This window comes from Daucus carota, chromosome 1 (genome assembly GCF_001625215.2).
Source record: "Daucus carota subsp. sativus chromosome 1, DH1 v3.0, whole genome shotgun sequence".
NCBI classification, from domain to species: Eukaryota; Viridiplantae; Streptophyta; class Magnoliopsida; order Apiales; family Apiaceae; genus Daucus; species Daucus carota.
In genome coordinates, this window is record NC_030381.2 from 21169258 (window position 1) to 21189606 (window position 20349).

Below are 20349 nucleotides of genomic sequence, written 5' to 3' on the forward strand. Positions count from 1 at the left end.
TTTTTTTTAGAACTCAGCTTGCTATACCAAAAAGTTGAGTTTGGTAGAAGCGTTGAAAAGACCACGATAAGGATTTACATAGGTTCACGGAAAATTTATTTGATTTCAGCGAAAAAACAAACATACAATATCCCTCAGTTTCCACTAAATAATTTAAGAATGTCGGTAATAAAAAACTCGCGCCCCTATAAATAACATACTCTAAACATACTAGCGAAGCACTCACTATAAAATACATATTACAACTCCTGTGATTCAGGCAAAGCACTACTAGTACATTTCCAGAGAGAAAGTTTAGAAAACAATGGGGGCCTGTGCAACCAAACCAAAGGCAGATGCTACCGATGTTCCCGCACCCCTACCGGAGAAAGATGAGGTTGAGAAGAAGGAACTCACTGTTGTTGGCTCAGTTATCGAGACCAAGGAGTTTGTTGATGCTGACAAGTCAAGGTCTCTCAGTAATCTTTTCAAACAGGTCTGTTTTTATTCTCTCCTGTATGTATATATATTTATATAAATTTGTGTAGACATTCTACTTCAGTTTACATACCAGGAGAACCATGATTTCCGGGTTAATGATTTTTTGCGATACGAGCTCTGATACCATGTTAGTAGTTTATCTAAAATACGTTCTGATATAGTGTTATTAGTTTATCTAAAACTTTAAGATGTTAGGTTATGAACTCGTTTGTGTCATATTTTCGAGACGAATTGTACGGTAACATATAATATTTTCATTTATTTAGTAATGGTCAGTTATGAAGTTTAGGTATTTATGTTTCTGGAATTCTTTGAACTGAGGAAAGGGGTATGTGATAGGCTAGAACCTTCCAAAAGATTTACTCCTATGTATCTAGACTGGTAGAACATTAGTGCTCTGGTTTAGGAATTTTCTTTTCAGGTCAAGCTAATTTTGGCAATCGATGATTTCCTCCGTCAAAAGATTTTTAATGAAAACTTTTAGTCCCTTAGTTCCACCAGAAACACGACTAATATTTATGACATTCTACATGTACTATACGTGCTTACATATTTTCGACTAGTTTCTTTGGTTTTAAGTTGTTACTAATTTCTGGCAAGAATATGTACAAATGTGAGAGTAGTGGATATCAGGAATATTATGGTCATTGGTGCAAACTAATTGAAAAATGACTAAAGTTATAAGTGACCTGTGAGCCCATAGTAATAACAAATCACTTTAATTTGTGCATCATGTTATCTAGCATTTTTATTAGCTTTACTGCATTATTATAAGAAAGTACTTATGGTGGGAACTATATTTTCCTCAGACACCCAAACACACACCAATTAGGAAGCAAAGCATATATACTTTTTCTTCTCTTATTCAATTGTTGCTTAAGTGAGTTGTATTTGCTTTGTGTTTGTTTAATACCAATTTGATATATATATATATATATATATATATATATATATATATATATATACCCATCGAGATCTTTTTGGGTATTAGTATCTACACAGCATGCAAGTATTCGAAAATCCGTCTACTTGAAAGATGGCACTTAAGTCCTAATGCTTTCCTGTGATGGTTTAAAACTATGAAACTAGTTGACCAAACTCTACCTGTGAGGCTGTGACCAATGACACCTAATATATATAAATCCAGTTCTCAATGTAGTTAACTTTATCAAAAATATCCATCTTAATGCAAGTTGCTCTGTCTTATTTTGTCTAGTGTTCTGGTGGCATCTGAGATCCATCCTATATATTTATATTCACCTGTTAAATATTTCTAAATATTTCTTGTCTTTTAGTTAGTTTAAATTAATATTTGGATAATATTATATCTCAATTCTTAAGCTACTATCTCCACCACTTGGATATATATGGTCAATAAATTTGAATCAATGTTATATATAGTTCTCAAGGACTGGCTACTTTTTTACTATTTCTTCACTTTCTTGTTCCCTACTTTTGTCTAATAGGTTGTTTTTAGCATCCTATCATCCATGTTGTTGATGTGAGAGTTTGTGCTTTGTTAGGATTTATTGAATTTGTTTAGTACATTGTCTTAGTTGTATAAAGACTTTGAATCTGTTGAGTACATGTCTCAAACTTGGTACCAGGATAAGCTTATGGGCTAGGGATACTTGTCTTGTGCTGGTAGAATATGCTACTAGGCAGTAGCAAGTCTATTTATCAACAAAATATGTTGCGTAAGATGTAATTATTCAGGCCATCGCTGAATGGCAAACATTCATGATTCAGAAGAATTTCTTTTTTCTTTTTTTCACTCATGCTGAAGAAATAATATGATCTAGATTTAGTCCTTTGCCTAACACCAAGGTTTTAGGAGACTGGGTTAGGACCTCCCAGTATTAAATTGACGGGACACTGGGCTTTGAGTCCCTCTGACCTCTCAATATTCTTGAAATATTGAATATTTATACTATGGTGGGCTTAAAAAATGGGACGAGATTCCACTTAGTAATTGAAAAAATTGACGGGATGCTAGACCCGAATAGGGACAACCACCTAGTAATCCACTCTTCGAGCAAATCTTGGTTTTCGTTTTCCAAATTAAGTCATTTTCCCAGCACCTTAAGATTTTTTGTTTTCCAAATTAAGTTCTTTCCTTTGCACCTTAAGTCTAAGAAGAGGGTTCTGTTTCAATATTTATATAAGAAAGGAAGACTTAAAAACATTCTACAGGGGAATCCTTGTGGTAAGCTTTAGGCATCTACTTATTAGTTTTGTACCAATTAAGTGTGATAGTTTAGATGGACGGGGGGTTGTCCCATGTCTGTCATTTTTTAAACGATATTATCTTTGTAGTTTATACTGTTTTCTTTTATTTGATATTATCTTTAGTCTTTAAATGTTTTTATGGGCTCATTCTGCTTAATAATCAGAGTGAAGAAGTGAAAGGCTCGACTGGAACTCACTCAACACCGACAGAAATGGTGAAAGAGGAGGCATGTGAAGCTGAAGAAGGCACAGATGTTTCTGAAACTAAGACAATTGAAGTTATAAAATCTGAAATATCAGCAGAAACAACTATAACACCAACTGTTGTTCCTGTTTTTGAAGCAGAAAAAGCAATTGAAGTAGAAGCAGCTACCGATAAATTTGAAATTTCATTAGAGAAAACAGCAATGCCAATTGCCGATGCTCCTGCTTTGGTGAAACCGGAAGAATCAATAGAAGTCGAAACAGCTAAAGAAGAGACTGAAACTTTGGAAGAAAAAACATCAACACTCACTAGTCATGTTCCTGTCGACGATGGAGCCGAGAAAGATATTGACGCAGCATTAGCCACTGAGAACCAAGAAACACTTGCAATTGAAGATAAAAAGATTGATGAACATGACAAAGGCATAGAAACTCCAATATCAGAATCAGTTGTAGAGGTTGATAGCAGTAAAACTGAGTTTGTTGAAGACGGAACATCTTCCCCAGTTGTGTATGCTCATGTTGAAGCAGACACTAAGATTGAGGCAGCCGCTAATGAAACCCAAATAGCAGAGGCAGTCGAGGAAAAAAAAATTGAGGAACATGAGGAAGTCGAAGAAACACTGAACCCTGAATCACCTAAGAACACTGGAGAAGAAAGCAAGGAAGCTACAGAACTTGAAAAACCAGCAATATTACCTGAAAAGGAGAACCAAGATTCTAAAATAGAAGAAGAAATAGCAGTCACTGAAAACCAGAAGCCTCCAGAGGAGACAACAACAGAAACTGAAGTAGCTGCTGAGATTGTCAAACCATGACAGATAAAGCCTTGAAGATGATGTCAAATTTAATTTCTTTTGGAATATATATCATATACTTTTGCCGAACATGAGTCTGTTGAAGTTGCTTACAAGTGCAGTTGAACTGATTGCAGGGTGCTGCTGTTGTGATACTTTTTTCCTGTTGATTGATTGCTGTCATTTCTGTTCGCTTCCGAGTTTTTAGTAAGCTGGTAGGTTATTACGTGTTTTTGTTACATATAGTTTTCTTAGTGCAGTAATGCGATCATGACTTGTGCATCTGATGTTTTCTTGACAATTATATTACTTGTCAATGTATGAAAACTAAATGAAGGTTAAGATGACTTCGTCTACCTGTTGTTTACTTGCTTAATGAATTTTGCGATGTTGGGACTTGTAATAATCATGTTCATGGTAGGGAGTTAAGTCTCTGTAATCAGGCTCCCTCTAAGGTAGGGTGTAGGCCCTGTTTTTTCTTTACTCAGTTATAACTTATAATTCGTCTATCAAATGAAAAAAAATTAAATAAATATTGAACAAATAAAATTTAAAACCATTACAATGAACTTAATAAAACTTTCACAATCGTGAAATCATGTTTACTTTTAATATGGAGATGTTAATATTTGTTGATTGTATCTCACATACATTGTATCAAACATCCTCCTCGCATCTCATATCACCCCTCATTTTACATACATGTCTATCATAGAGCTCTTCACAAACATCCTCCTCTCAGCTTATATCACCCCCACATTTCACATATATGTCCATCATAGAGCTCTTCACAGATATATCCTAAGCATTTCCATTCGCACGGCAAAATAATGTACCAAACCACCACCATCAAATCTCCCGATCATTCCACACGCCTTAGTAGCACCCAGAAAAATATGATCATCAACACAACGCCAAAAAACCAGCATTTGCAAAAACAAATCAAATATCAGGAAAGGTAAACCATTCTGGGCATACGAAGAAATCACTAAACTCCACGTAGTCGATAATTTCGCTGGCGATTCTTGAAAAATTTTGGCTGAGCTAGATTAGTTGGGTTTTGGATTAAAAGTTGATCTAATGGGTATTGAAACCATTTTTCTGCTGTAAGATGCCGATCGATAGACCTACAAAGAGAAGAATACGAGGGATGATCCATCGACTTACCTCTGGTGTGAGAATAAGTAACTGAGTTTGATGGGTAAGAAGTAAAGGAACTATAAGTGTTATGCGTTTGTATGAAGTGAGTAATCTACGAATTAAACCGTACCAGTTCTTTTATCTCAGTTTTTTCCATCTTCGCATAATCAAGGGGATAATTTTAGGGTCTAAAGTTCCGATCAGCATGTTGGGGTCTGATCGGTTGGCATAGACGTGATCCCCACTTGTTGATATACTGCTCCCTTGGGCCTGATCCAATTGGTCTTTAGCCTAATGTCCTCAGTATCTAAGCTGGGCTATACTAGCCTTCACCATGTCCCCGGGTTTCGGTCGGGCTGAGCTCGGTCAAAGCACAACTCGACCCATCTTCAACAAAATTCCGGGGTTAGCTGGTTTCTACCAGTCAAATGGCTACAATCCTATCAAGGAGTTCCCAATGCTACGTGGATCTTATTTGATTGGATTCAAACGGCTCACAGTCCCCTTTTAACATCTTTTTTCCAAGTGTGTGACAGCTGTACTACCTCGAGATTCATGTCTCATTTCCATCTTAAATCTCTGCAAACACATGAAATGTGGTCGTTTCTTTTTATAACGCCTATAAAAATGATAATTTTCATCCCATTTTTTCTTTACTCTTACATATTCATCTTCTGCAAGGAACATCGAATCTAGGTCTTTACACGACAACAACGACTTCTCATCAAATCAATGTCACTTTCTTCAATCTCAGCTAGTAGTACTTTTTCCCGCTTTTGTACTTCATGCTTATGATTCACATTTGTTCTCTGAGTACGTATATTCTTGTTTGCTTGAATAGATTTATCTCTGTAAAATCAGGTTCTAGGTAGTAACACTTAGGATTGGGTGAGCCCTTTTTTGTCTTTTGAAGATATGCTTTGGGGGTTGTTTGTGCGTCCTTCAGATGGTAAAATAGTCGAGGGTTCACGTCTGGAGGCTAAAGGAGGGGTTTTGGGGGTTTGAACAGTGTTTGGCTTGTTTCCTTAGAACACTCTTCGGTCTTCCTAAAACAGTCTTCGGTTAGCTTTTTTCTTCAAAGCTGTAAGTCCGCTTTATTTTCCTTTTTCGAGTACATGGCTGACGTTTGCTTCCTTGTCGAATGCAAACTGTGGATCGGTCTTCGAGGGTTGTCTGGACCTCCTACTCGGTGATGGCTCACTTTGTTGACGATTCCAAGTTCCCTGCGGCCAACAATATCCTCTCTATCCTGACCGATGAACTTAGATATGAGGGGAAAATATAATATTCCTGCATCCTGGTATCTCGATGAACCGGACGACCAAGTCGACCTTATTTACCATACCTCGAGTTCAGCCGAGGGGTTTATTTGATCAGGATTTCCATGAGCGCCTTCAAGTACGGGTTTTGCTTACTCCCTCCTTCCCCTCGTCAAGAAACTTTTTAAGTAAATGAGCATCACCCTCGGGCATATGGACCCGAACGATTTTATGTACATAAATGTGTTCCAACATAGGTTTCTTCGGCTTGACACCGAACCTTGCTCTTTCCTATTTTGGAGTCAATATGACGTCAAGAAGAATTTCAAGAGTGATGGATTTTATTCGATTGGTCGAAGACCTGACCGACCCTAATGGTGCTAGACTAATACCAGCAATAAAGGCACCCATCATAAATGTTTCTATATCAGGGTTCATTCCCTTCATAGATACTCAGTATGGAGGGAGGTCAATCCGACTTGAATCGCAGCCGAACCTGATCGGGGACGATCAAAAAGACTTTGATCGGCTCAGTCAACTGATAGAGTCCAACAAGATTCTCCTGACCACGAGTCAGGACAAAGAGTGTTTATACTCACTCTAGGGTATTGAAGTTGAAGTTCATTTTCTTTCATACATCATCTTTTCCTTGTTTCCTTCATTATTGCGTCGGTTTTGATATCATTTAATTTTAACTTGCTTCTCTTCCATGTATAGTGTCAACCCGTGCAGAGATGGTGCAACGAAAGTTGCATATAACCAAGAAACCGACCAAGAGAGCGGAAAAGGTTGCCACTGAGGCAGCAAATGACTAGGAGGGGACTTCGGCTAGTCCCCCACGTACTACAAGAGACTTGGGAGGAAACCGACCCTTCCAAGGATGTTCGAAACGAGACCTTGATTGATCTGGCCGAGGGTGACTCTCTAGGCTGTGAGTTGGAGCATCGGAATTACGACCACCACTCCTTGGGGAACCTCGAAGTCTGGACTTACAACCCGGACTTTTTGGTCTTGATGATCGATACTTTTTTTGCCCGAGCCTTCGTTGAAGCCAAGGATGTGGGTCTCAATCTCTGCCAGGCCTTCATCCTTCTGGGTGATCGTTCGGTATATGATTCGGTTCTTGCAATTATGACGTGTACGGAACTCTTCGGATGATCGCTCAGTATATGATTCGGTTCGTGGCGTGTGCGGATCAGCAAACGAGGAGCCGCTAAACGGATGGGCCCTCGAGTCACTAACTAAGGATCTGGCCGATTAGGAAAGACGGATCTAGGATTATTTGGTCAAGGAGATGACTGACTTGGAAGTGGGAGAAGAAGGCTCGGAAGCTCATGGCGATGGCTGAAGACTGATGTGTCGACATCGGGTATGAGGAAGCTGTTTGGCATGCTCATGACGTCGGTCTAGATTATAAACTTCTCCTCGAGGAAGGTTTGAGTGATCCGGTCCCTAAGAGCATCTCCAACCATTCAAAACCTTTAGCTAAAATATGAGTTGGCATGTCAAAAATAAAAAATTTAGCCAACAGCTTGAAAAATTCATGCTCCAACCATACTCAGCTGTTGTCTATAATTTTAGCCAACCTCCTCTGGATGACTAAATTTGTCGAACCTCTACAGGTCTGTAAGAAATCTGTAGGAAGATTGCAGATCATTTATTACTGTATTAAACTGATATATTCTATTTTAACAATCTAAAATATTAATAACATACTATTTTTAAATTATAGCAAACCAATATAGCCAATACCACTGAAGCAAAATATCTTACAGGTTCAACAAATTTTGCGTAATATCTTACGGATCCCATTTAGCCAACAATTATAGCCAACGCCTTTGGAGATGCTCTAAGAGCCGGACATTCCTCTCGTCCTTTTTTAAGACCCTGCTGAATATTTAGAGTAGTTCTTTTCTATTTCTATTCATATTCATATTTGTAGCCTTTGGGCTTGGAACAAATTAATTGCCTCCGGGTTAGGCCTGTCAATGGATCGGGTTCGGATCGGATCAGCCTAAATCCATATCCATATCCATTTATTTTATCGGATTCGGATCGGATCGGGATCGGATTTTTTACAGGCCGATCCATATCCGGATCCATTAGGATCACGAATCACGGATCGGATATCCGGATCCATTTAGTTTTTTTTACTTAAATTTAAAATATTTTTTTAAAAAAATCATGTCAGTGATTTTTAAAGGAAGGACATGATGAAATGAAACGCCGTGATCCAAGTAGCTTCTTACATTTTTATTCTATTAAAAATCACAAATGAAGAGGCAAAATACACAAAATGATAGAATTTTCAAGATACCAATACTATTTGCTATAACTTTACAGCGCGTAATGCCGCGTCTCTTCCGGGTCAACTCATTCAACTAGTCAATTAAACGATTAATCAAACACAATCACAACCCACGACTCACATAGATAATATCCAGGGACTACTATAACTAAAAATAACTACTGCAACTAAAAAAATATAATATATTTATTTATTTATATTTATTATATATATATATATATTTATATTTATATTTATATATTTATTTATATATATTCTACCGGATCGGGTCATTAACGGATCGGATCACCTTAAATCCATATCCGCTCCATTTATAATCGGATTTTTCTTATCGGATCAGATTTCGGATCGGATTTTTTTTCGATGAATCCATATCCACTAAAAAAGCCCCGGATCGGATCGGATCGGATCGGGTCGGAGCTCCGCTCCATTGACAGGCCTACTCCGGGTTATGAATATTGAATAACAACTGACTTTTGATAACTCTTTAAAAGTTATAATTCAATATCTCAAACTTTGAAAGACTTTTTATAAATCCTAATACAATACTTCCTTACTTTTAAAGAGTATTTAAAAATCTTAATTGAATACACCTATATTTTAAAAGTCAATAAAAGTCATTAAAAATCATGATACAATACCACCCCCTAAGTATTGGCCTTCACGCTTTGTCATATTTAATTTTATTTTAATTTCAAGTACTTTTTCTTTATGCATATCCGACTTTTATATTTTGCATTAGCATATTTCCTTTGATATGCTTCTTCGGTATTCGATTATGATCTTGGCATAATTATGATTGTGAACACCTCTTTGGCTCATGATAATTTTGTCTTAGCGTTTTCAAAATTGTTAATGTACGTCTTAAGCTGATTACTTTTGCTTCAGTACATGCAGTGTTGTAAAAAGCGGAAATCGGACTTAATCGGTGAAGTCACGGAACAAAGATTAATCGGAGATTAATTGAATTGATCGGAGATTAATCGGATTGATCGGTGATTAATCGGAGATTTAATCAGTTCGACGAGCTACAGAACATGGATTAATCGGTGATTAATCGTGATTAATCAGCGACTTTTAGAACAGAGAGTACATGGCTCTTCAGCCACCAATATTTGAAGGGGTATTATAAACTAAGTAAATATATTAATATATTTTTCCCTTTGATTTAGGAGAAAACAAAAATTTAAATACTAATGTAATTGATCTGATCTTGTCCCCAAGATACGAATCCGATCTTAGATTCTTATTTAATGTGTCATCCGATCAAAAATGTACTCAAAGAATGGCAAAGTTTTCAGGTATTCTTGTTAAAAATGAAGTAATGAAAAATACATGCTTTAAAAATAATATACATTCGAAATAACTAGACTAGAAGTAAAAATAAAAGAGTGGAAGAAATTAAGAGGCTAATACTTGGGAGGACGAGAAGCATGCTTTTTTGATGGAGCTTCTGTACAATCCGACTAGTTTGTAGGTCCCCGGCTGAACCACCTCGACCTTCCCAGTTGGGCATCGGTTTACCTTACTTCATCGACGTGGAAGTAGTCGGTTCCCTTAACATCATGGCCCCTACTTAGGACGATCTATTCTTTACTCCTCAAAGCAAAGTATTGGACTTCCTGGACGGATTAATTATCAAGTTGGTCACTGAAGTGGGCTTAATGTATCAAGTTGGTCACTGAACTCAAAACGGTATCAAGATGGTCACTGAAGTGGCCATATATATCAAACAAGTACCTTGAAATATGAGTTCAAGCACTAAAAATATTATTTATAAAGTTTTACACATTATTTTTAAATGTTACCACAATCAACTAAAAGGTTATGACTTCTAGTATTTAAAATAATATATTTATATTTTATCTAGTTTATTTATTATTTATATTTTATTATATAGTTATTTCTTTGTTTTAATTAAAAATAAATAATAAATAAACTTGATAAAATCTAAATTTTTGTCATAAATATTAGAAGTCATGACCTTTTACTTGGTTTCAGTAACATTCAAAAATAATGTGTAAAACTTTATAAATAATATTTTTATTGCTTGAACTCATATTTCAAGGTATTTGTTTGATATATATGGCCACTTCAGTGACCATCTTGATACCGTTTTGAGTTCAATGACCAACTTGATACATTCAGCTCACTTCAGTGACCAACTTGATAATTAGCCCCTTCCTGGACTTGGTATTTGACAATCCTGTGATGGCAAGCCTATCTATAATCTATCCTCTTCGAGCATATCTTAATTTGTCTCGAGTCCCAACTCATTCGCTTCCGGATTATGATGGTGTTTGGCAAACACTTAAAAGCCCGACTTCCGAGTTTTTAAGTTATAAACACTTATTCGTACCGTTTGTATAAAAAGTCAAGAAGCACTTTTTTAAGTTAAGTGGGTGTTTGGCCCCCTTTTAAACCAGACTTCTCGACTTATAAGTTAGAATTACTTATTCGTACCGTTTGTGTAAGAAGTCAAGAAACACTTAAAAAAAGTTAGGAATGCTAACTTTTGTTTCAGGGCTTCTACTTATTTCCCAAACACTTTAATCACTTATAAGTCTTATCTTGCTTCTAACTTCTACTCCACTTATTTATTTTAAGCAAGAAGCACTTATTTTAAACTTACCCAAACGGCCCAGAATACTAGATTTTGTTTCACGACTTCTACTTTTTTTCCCAAACACTTTAATCACTTATAATTCTTAACTTGCTTATGATTTCTACTTCACTTTTTTATTTTAAGTAAAAAACACTTATTTTAAACTCACCCAAACAGCCCCTATATATATGTATATTTTATTATTTTTCAATTAATAAATTCTATAATTGTGATTTACGGTGTGATTCGGTTTTTACAAGATTTCAAAATCAATTTCTCAGGCAACTCGAAAATAAACGATTTGCACAAAAAATAATCCTATTTATCAATTATCCGCAAAATGCGGTTAATCGATTATTAGCAAAATGCGGTTCGGTGACGACGGCTTGACCCGGTTGGCCGGTTGAGCATATTATTTCTTCGCTGCGTTTGCGTTTATTTCTTTGGGCAAGGGTTTAACACTCTCTCTCATCATCTTCAAAGTCTTGACCAGCAAAACCCTCTTCTCTCTCCCTCCTTTATCTCTCTCCCCAAGTCTCTCCCAAATCTCTCCCACATGGCAACTTCTCTCCCATCTCCCTCACTATCCCCCTCACTACCCTCCACCAAAACCCCAAAAACCACACCCAAAAAGCTCCCCACCCCATCCGAAATGATAGCCCACTATGAATCCAAAGGCCTCACCACCCAACAAGCTTCTCTCAGAGTCATTGAAGACCTCCAGAAAGCTCTCTTTCGGAAGCTCGTTGTCGAAAACACCACTCGGAAGGCTGTCAATGCTGGGGACACAACTGCAGCTGGGGTTTCGAGTGGTCGAAAATTGGATGTGATTAATAGTAGGCTAATGAATTTGGATATGAAGGTGGACACGAAACCTGGGTATCCGCAGGCTTTGGCTATCGGAGTTGCTTCGGGTGTGATGGTTAATGGGATTGGTGCTGTTGTGCCTCATTTGGCATCCTCTTTCGCCAATTTGTGGAATGCTGTTCGGAATTTTTCTAGTGGCGGTGGTAATTAGTATATTTGTGTTATATGATATATAATTGTTGGTACTTTGGTTGAATTTGTTTTTCTAGTTTAATTAATGGGAAAATTGAATTTGTCTAGTGTGTTTAGTTGTTAAATATGTCATATGTGTTTTCGTTTATGTTGTCTGGTATATTACATGTTTTTCGATGCATTAGACTCTTGAGTAGACGTGGAACCGATGACTGCAATTGGTTGTTAAGTATATACAAGGGGAAATTGATGATACGATTGATTTTTATTTTTTTTTGCACAGTTCAAATTAAGGAAGTGAATTTTGATAGCCCTTTCGTTTGATTGGAGAGGGAAGGGGTTGAAGGTTCCGGTTATATATTTAGTGTCCAGACCTACTAATGAACTAGGGGTGCTAAATGGTAGTGGATATTGTGGTGTTTATTGATTGGTGGAATTGGAATTAATATATCCAACTTCAAAACTCATTCCCATGATTCCATTTGTAGTCGGGTTTATAATGTCAAAGTTGGTTTGGAAGGTATCTCAGCGCGTGAATCTCACGGACATGAACCACACTGTCATGCCTCCCTGCTTAGACAAAACTGGAGATTGAGTCCGATTCTCGTTGTGTATCATGATTAATTTGTGTGTTTTGTGAATGTTTCTCTGAGGTTCTTGATCGTTTTGTCTTCCAATTCTATGAAGTGTTCTTAACTTTCAAATTTGCCTATGCAGCTATGCGTAGTTTCCCTTCTGCTTATAAAAATTTCTGACTCAAATTGCCTCGGTCTATTTTTTCCACTAAGACCTGCTCCTCCAAAATTTTTGATTCAAATGTCTATGTTACAACTAATATACAAAAATGGAGAGCTATGCCTAGTTTCCCTTCTGCTTATAAAAATTTCTGACTCAAATTGCCTCGGTTCAAAAATTTCTGATTCAAATTGCCTATGTCTATGTTGCAAATAATATACGAAAATGGAGATGCGGGGTATCGAACCCCGTACCTCTCGCATGCAAAGCGAGCGCTCTACCATGTGAGCTACATCCCCAATTGATGTTTACATTTTACAGAAATTTGTAACTTATCTAGTGCACAAGGATTTTACTTGGGGAAGAATTACACATCAAGCAAATAGATGTATAGAGATGATAGTCAACTGAGAGAGAGAGTAGATGTTTTCATCAGTAAGGGTGCTTAGTGCTAAAAAAGCGGGGATTTTTCATTTGTGTAAGATTCAAATGGCAAGACATTAACGAATTGTCTATTATGGAGTGGCAAGCCACTTGATTTGAATGCTAAGCTCGCAACTATGAAAACATATTTTCTACTGAAATTTGCACTCTAGGGCTTTAGGTTATGTTCCTCGCCTCTTGAAAGATAGAAATTCTACTGCATTGTAATTTTGCTTATTCAGAAAAATCTGAATGGATTGTGTAGGTGATTCTTTGCCTTGACGTGGCTATATATTTGGATATCTATATAATGCTTTGGTTTTGACCCAGCACCTATATATATTCACTATATACTGTACGGATCTGATCCCTAATGTGCTTTTAAATTGTTTTTAAATTTTACTGGAATTATTATTATTATCATTATTATTAAAAGCTAGGGATGTGTAGAGATGGTGTAAGGTATATGGAACCTTAATTTATATGTTTGTTTTATAATTATATAGACCCACATTGTCTTTATGTGAAAATCTCATCGTATTGTAGTCTAATATTAATTTATGATAGTGTTGCAGTAGCACTGACGATGATCTTGATCTTAGACAATTCAGATGCTACTGCAACATATTGTTTTGTAAATCATATTCTATAAAATTCACTATCCTTAAAAATCTTCATAAATATGAATATGTTGCATATAATAACACGGCTTGTTGTTTGCTGAATTTACATGATTTCGGATGTTTTACTAGCAAAATATCATAATTATATTTTCTGTTGTTCAAAATATGTTATTGCTTACATAACATATAGTCTCCGATATCTCCTGTAAAATAAAAATAGTGACCGTCATATAAGTTTTTCTTATCTTCTTTATTTATAAAAGGCTTGATAGTTACTCGGAAACTTGATTCTGCATATGTTCATATTTTAAGTTATAAAAGCCTTGATAGTTGATCAATTCCAAAGATTTATTTTGCATATGTTTTTATTTATAACTTACATATAAGCCTTAATAGTTTGCATTGGGAAGAGAGGAGGCTAGTACATGTTTATAATTTTTTAATATTTATTATTATATCAACCCAAATTTTGGTTTGTAAAAACAATCATCTTATTTGTATGGCCTGGCATAACTTAATTATATAATCGCAGTAGCACTGGCAAATAATCCCCTTGATATTAGACACTTCAGATGGTAGAACCGGATTGAAACCCTGCTGCGACTAACCTTTTTGCTGACTCTATGTAATGTGCTTCTGTTCCTCACTATGTAATGTGCAACAACCTTAATAATATATTCTGGGGCTTAAACCCACTCATCATTTTCAGGAGAATGATCCAAATTATCTGCCAAAGTCGGATCCAAAGTAGCCGAATGATCACAATTATTCTCAATTGCCACCTTAACTTTCTACGCCAATTCATGCAACAAGATGCTTCCGGCCTCTGTATTTTGTCATTTATTTCAGTTTTCCGTAACTTAAATAATCTGTGATTAACATAAAACAAATCAGCCAATAAAATGATTATGGGTCAATTAATTGGATTCTAAATTCTGATTCTGGTTATTAAGAAAAAAGTATCCGAGGTAGCCGAAATAATGTTTTAGTTGTATATTTGGGGGCAATGTGGATCACGTGAGATTTTAATAATCATTCTTATTTGTGTTAATCGATTGGAATCCGTGATTCAAAGGGCACCTTAATCTTTCGATTAAATTTTAATATTTATTTCATCTAGTTGGTCTGGCCACTCCAGATTATTTAAATGGACCAGTACAAGCTAACTCCGCACTTGCAGAGATTTTAAAATTCTGATTGTTTGATCACCATAGTCAACAATGGGAGAAGTTGATCAGAGCTTTATCCAAGCTGTTGAACACAGGCCTAAACTCACTTTCACTGAGGCTCAAGGCATCCCATTGATTGATCTTTCAATATCAGATACACAACTTGTTGTTTCCCAAATAGGCCATGCTTGTGAAAACTGGGGGTTTTTCCAGGTGATCAATCACGGGGTTCCTGTAAAATTACGCGAAAAGCTCGAGTCTGCATCGAGGAGCTTCTTTGCTCAGCCGAAAGAGGAGAAGCTCAAGGTAAAGAGGGATGAATTGAATCCATTTGGATATTATGACACTGAGCACACTAAAAATGTTCGAGACTGGAAAGAAGTGTTCGATTGTACAGTTGAGAATCCAACAATATTGCCTGCTTCTCCGGATCCTGATGATAAGGAACTGATCACCTTGGTTAATTACTGGCCTGAAAATCCTAAAAATTTCAGGTACTTCACAGAACTAGCCTTTATACTTTTGTAGTCTTGTTCTGATTATTATCTGTTTGTAACAAAGGTTTTTCCAATCAGGGAGGCATGCGAAGAATACGCTCAAGAAATGACAAGACTTTCTTTCAAATTAATAGAGCTCTTAGCTTTGAGCCTAAGCTTGGAAGCAAACAGGTTCAATGAGTTCTTTAAGGAGTCAACCAGCCGTCTCAGGCTCAACTACTATCCGCCCTGCCCTGTCCCTGACCTAGTCCTTGGCGTTGGTCAACATAAAGATGCAGGTGGCCTGACCATTCTGTATCAGGACAGTGTAGGAGGACTTGAAGTGAGGCAAAAATCTGATGGAGAGTGGATTAGGGTAAAACCTACTCCTAATGCTTACATTATCAATGTCGGCGATGCAATTCAGGTATAATTGATAACTCATCATAACTTGAGATCATATATTACCCGTGGCGGAACCAGAAATTGAAATGACACGGGGTTGAAATCTAAAATAATAATTTTTTACTGATTCCTTGAAATCAGACTGGGTTTATATAAAAAAAACTTCTAAATTTTAAGAGAAGAACATGACTGAGAACAAAAAATTCCATTAATTTTTATGACTTAACCAAGACTACAGCCTGGGTTAGCCTCCCCTTAAATCGTCGTAAATATGGTAAGTGGTTCACAGTGGATATTTCTTGTTTAGAGGCACCAAATAATTTAGAGTCTAAGCAATTCTTACATGGAAGCTTTATACAGGTGTGGAGTAATGATAAGTATGAAAGTGCAGAGCACAGGGCAATGGTGAATCCAGCAAAGGAAAGATATTCGATTCCGTTTTTCTTTGATCCTGCTCATTCGACAACAGTGAAGCCTCTGCATGAGCTGACAAGTGATGAAAACCCTCCAAAGTTCAAGGCCTACAACTGGGGGAAGTTTACAATGAACAGAAAACAAAGTAATTTCAAGAAACTTGACGTAGAAAATATTCAGACATATCATTTCAGGGTATCTGAATAGTACCCTGTAAACATATACAACTGGATATCAAATAAGGCTGCGATCTCATGGTAGGATTGTTGTCATGTCAGAAGCAAAATAATGTACACCAGTTTCAGTTCAGCTTTCAGCTTCTACTTTGAATGATGTGTAATAAATTATAATTTCGGATGGATGGTGTATAATGATATATAATATTAACATCCAGTTCATTAGGACACACAAGCAATTTTTTGTAAAGCCGTATCTTTATTTTATTGTTTTACACAAATTTCTAAAGATTGTTAAAGGCTAAGAGGTAATTTAACAGAATATTTTATTTATTCTGGTACATGGTTAATGGAATAAGATCAACTGGGGATGAACACATAGGGATAAAGTGTACATAACAAATGGCATAGAAGAAATAACTGGGTCTGGAACAAATGGGCTAAGGCGTATAGTATGCTGGTTGACTAGAACACGGCAAGGGCAGAAAAGAGACAAACAAGAGGGATGCAAACAACTGGAAGCCGAACCTGGACCAAGCCACCTACAGCCTACAGGGTGGTTAAAAATTAGTACGGATGCAACATGTATTCCGGGATCAGATCAAGTGGGAGTAGGCTGTGTTATTCGAAATGATAGGGGAGAATTTATTGGAGCTCCAAGTAGTATAGTGCAAGGAAGAATGCAGCCAAATGAAGCAGAGGCTATGGGGTTGAAAGAAGCCTTAACGTGGAGACACAGTAAATGTAAATGTATATTTGAATGCGACGCAAAGCTTGTGGTAGATGCAATTACTGGAGGTCTGAGGCAACAATTATTTTCATATGATTATTGAAGATTGTATTGATATCCTAAAACACTTTGAACAAGTGTTAGTTATGTTTGTGTATAGATCTGCGAATACTGCAGCGCATCTTCTAGCTAAGGCTGCATATTCTACGTTCTAACGGAGTGGTTAACCACTGCTCCAGAGTTTATTCCGTGTAATCTTGAAGCATGGTATTTGTTAATGTAAGTACATTTTTATCAAAAAAAAAATAATATTAATGAACTAAAATTTCTCTAAACTGTTGTAATATACTAGCTACAATGATATTAGAGAACTGCTATTTTAACAGAGACAGAGAGAAGAAAAAAGAGCAGAAGTAGTATTGCTCGGGTGCATTTCAATACTTACTGAAGATGCCTATTTATAGCCAAAACAATGAACAAGAACATTAAATGCTTTGCCATTTTTCTACTCCTATTTCTTAGACTTACCGTAGCTCTACTATTGTAACTTTGAATGCATGTATATGACAATCAATTTCTAACACTCCCCTTTGATTGTCATGATACTATGGATCATAGATTGCCTCATTAAAACCTTGTCAAAGAAAAACCCAGTGGGATAAAAACTTTAACGAAGGAAAAAGAGTACAATCAATTACTGAAGTTTTGCTGCAGCATATCCTTGAGTCGACGCATTCCAATGTTACGTCGCAGCTTTGCAAATGTTGAGTTCGGCAACGATTTTGTGAATAAGTCTGCAAGGTTGTCACATGATTGAATTTGTTGTATATCAATTTTACCATTCTTTTGAAGCTCATGAGTATAGAAGAATTTTGGTGAATTATGCTTCGTCCGGTCTCCCTTGATATATCCCTCCTTGAGTTGATCAATGCATGCAGTGTTATCCTCAAACATAATAGTAGGACTTCTCGTGATATCCGGTAATCCACATGATTCTTGAATATTCTTGATAATAGATCGCAACCAAACACATTCTCTACTAGTTTCGTGTATTGCAATTAATTCTGAATGATTTGTTGAGGTTTCCACTGTAGTTTGCTTCGTGGATTTCCAGGAAATTGCTGTACCGCAATATGTGAATACATATCCAGTTTGTGATTTGCCAAAATGAGGATCTGAAAGATATCCAGCGTCTGCATATCCAATCAACTGAGATGTCGAGTTCTCTGGAAAGAATAACCCAAAATCAATGGTTCCACGAAGATAACGAAATATATGCTTGATCCCATTCCAATGTCTGGCTATCGGAGCAGAGCTAAATCTAGCCAATAGATTCACAGCAAAGACAATATCTGGCCTTGTATTATTCGCAAGATACATAAGTGCACCAATTGCTCCCAGATATGGTATTTCAGGACCAAGAACCTCTTCATCATCTTCTCGTGGTCGAAATGGATCTTTATCTGGTTCTAAAGATCTAACCACCATTGGAGTAGTTAACGGATGAGATTTATCCATGTAAAATCTGCTCAAAACCTTTTCTGTATATGTAGATTGGTGGAGGAAAATTCCCGATGACAAGTGCTCGACTTGTATACCAAGACAATACTTTGTCTTCCCAAGATCTTTCATTTCAAACTCTGTCTTTAGATATATGACAGCTTCATCAACCTCTGTAGCTGAATCTACAAGGTTTAAATCATCCACATATACAGCAATAATCACAAAACCAGATTGTGATTTTTTAATAAAAACACATGGACAAATTTGATTACTAATATACCCATTCTTTTGTAAATAACGACTAAGTCTGTTATACCACATACGACCAGATTGTTTCAATCCATACAATGATCGTTGAAGTTTAATGGAGTATATATGACGAGGTTTCTTGAACTCGTCCATTTTTAATCCTTCTGGGATTTTCATAAAAGTATCACTATCAACTGATCCATATAGGTATGCAGTAACAACGTCCATAAGACGTGTTTTCAATTTTTCTTTAGATGCCATACCTAATATAAAACGAAAAGTAATTCCATCCATTACTGGCGAGTATGTCTCGTGATAATCAATGCCAGGCCTTTGAGAAAACCCTTGTGCTACAAGCCGGGCTATATATCTCACAATTTCATTCTTTTCATTTCGTTTTCTTATGAATACCCATTTATTCCCAATAGGGTTCACACCAATTGGTGTTTGGACAACAGGTCCAAATACTTCTCTTTTGCGCAATGAATTTAATTCTGTTTGAATTGCGTCTTTCCATTTTAGCCAGTCTTTTCTTCGACGGCATTCATCCACACTTTGTGGTTCAGGATCAGAATTTATGTCGACATCTAATGTCGCAGAATACACAAATACATCATCGATTATAGCTTTACTTCGATCCCATAATTTCATATCATACACATAATTTATTGAAATTTCATGATTGTTTAATCCCGAATCTTCAGGGACGGGAATCTCTTCGGGAGATAATACCACTTCAGGGGTATTTGCTTCCTCTGGAGCATGTGCCACTTCAGGGGCAATTTTCTTTGTTTTTCTTTTTCTTGGTGCAACATCCTTTGCACCGACCGGTCTACCACGCTTCAGGCGTGGCCTTGATTCTGTAACCAATTCATTTGATTTTTTAATTGGCATATCTATTCTAGCTGGAGTGTTTACTACAGGTATATGAGATTTTATTACATTTCTGGAATCGTTAAATGCGTCAGGCATTTGGTTTGCGATATTTTGCATATGGATAATTCTTTTGACTTCAAGTTCGCATTGACCGATACGTGGATCTAGAAAATGTAATCCTGATGCATTCCATGTTATGTCAGGATTAACCTTATTCACATGTTTATCTCCCCCTAAGGGAGGAAACAAAGATTCGTCAAAATGACAATCTGCATATCGTGCAGTAAATATATCTCCAGTTAGTGGTTCAAGATATCTGATTATTGATGTCGAATCAAAACCAACGTAAATACCTATTCTTCTTTGAGCTCCCATCTTCGATCTTTGTGGTGGAGCAATAGGTACATATACAACACTTCCGAAGATTTTGAAGTGAGAAATATTAGGGATTTGACCAAGTACCAGCTGTAGTGGAGAATTTTGATTATAGGCAGTTGGTCTAATCCTAATAAGATTAGCAGCATGAAGTATTGCATGACCCCAGATAGA

The 20349-nt window shown here is 36.5% G+C and overlaps 3 protein-coding genes and 1 non-coding gene across 5 annotated transcripts; 3 read left to right on the forward strand and 1 right to left on the reverse strand.

Annotated features, from left to right (window-relative positions):
* Positions 1-208: 208 nt before the first annotated feature.
* On the forward strand, positions 209-4052 carry LOC108213017 (uncharacterized). Its single transcript, XM_017384742.2, has 2 exons — positions 209-475; positions 2874-4052. Exons 1-2 carry the CDS (start codon positions 305-307, stop codon positions 3729-3731), a joined length of 1029 nt encoding a protein of 342 aa, XP_017240231.1. The 5' UTR covers positions 209-304; the 3' UTR covers positions 3732-4052.
* A 7391-nt stretch (positions 4053-11443) lies between these two features.
* Positions 11444-14534, forward strand: LOC108209246 (uncharacterized). Of its 2 annotated transcripts, none has more exons than XM_064092906.1 (2): positions 11444-12032; positions 12305-14498. In XM_064092906.1, exons 1-2 carry the CDS (start codon positions 11579-11581, stop codon positions 12343-12345), a joined length of 495 nt encoding a protein of 164 aa, XP_063948976.1. In that variant the 5' UTR covers positions 11444-11578; the 3' UTR covers positions 12346-14498. The 2 variants fall into 2 exon arrangements, with proteins under 2 accessions (XP_063948976.1, XP_063948978.1); XM_064092908.1 differs by lacking the exon at positions 12305-14498 and adding an exon at positions 14512-14534 and having other exon boundaries at positions 11445-12032.
* On the reverse strand, positions 12983-13055 carry TRNAA-UGC (transfer RNA alanine (anticodon UGC)). Its single transcript has one exon. It is a non-coding gene; the product is annotated as a tRNA-Ala (tRNA).
* A 133-nt stretch (positions 14535-14667) lies between the features above and the next one.
* Positions 14668-16677, forward strand: LOC108209236 (protein DMR6-LIKE OXYGENASE 1). The gene is made up of 3 exons (XM_017380041.2): positions 14668-15465; positions 15547-15874; positions 16213-16677. Exons 1-3 carry the CDS (start codon positions 15023-15025, stop codon positions 16471-16473), a joined length of 1032 nt encoding a protein of 343 aa, XP_017235530.1. The 5' UTR covers positions 14668-15022; the 3' UTR covers positions 16474-16677.
* Positions 16678-20349: the final 3672 nt, after the last annotated feature.

What these genes read in the sequence shown, in the direction of transcription:
- LOC108213017 (XM_017384742.2), top strand. Translation starts at nt 305, where the DNA reads ATGGGGGCCTGTGCAACCAAACCAAAGGCAGATGCTACCGATGTTCCC. An exon ending in TCAGTAATCTTTTCAAACAG is followed by an intron (nt 476 to 2,873) that starts GTCTGTTTTTAT and finishes CTTAATAATCAG; the next exon opens with AGTGAAGAAGTGAAAGGCTC.
- LOC108209246 (XM_064092906.1), top strand. Translation starts at nt 11,579, where the DNA reads ATGGCAACTTCTCTCCCATCTCCCTCACTATCCCCCTCACTACCCTCC. An exon ending in GAATTTTTCTAGTGGCGGTG is followed by an intron (nt 12,033 to 12,304) that starts GTAATTAGTATA and finishes TTTTTTGCACAG; the next exon opens with TTCAAATTAAGGAAGTGAAT.
- LOC108209236 (XM_017380041.2), top strand. Translation starts at nt 15,023, where the DNA reads ATGGGAGAAGTTGATCAGAGCTTTATCCAAGCTGTTGAACACAGGCCT. An exon ending in GAAAATCCTAAAAATTTCAG is followed by an intron (nt 15,466 to 15,546) that starts GTACTTCACAGA and finishes TTTTCCAATCAG; the next exon opens with GGAGGCATGCGAAGAATACG. An exon ending in ATGTCGGCGATGCAATTCAG is followed by an intron (nt 15,875 to 16,212) that starts GTATAATTGATA and finishes AGCTTTATACAG; the next exon opens with GTGTGGAGTAATGATAAGTA.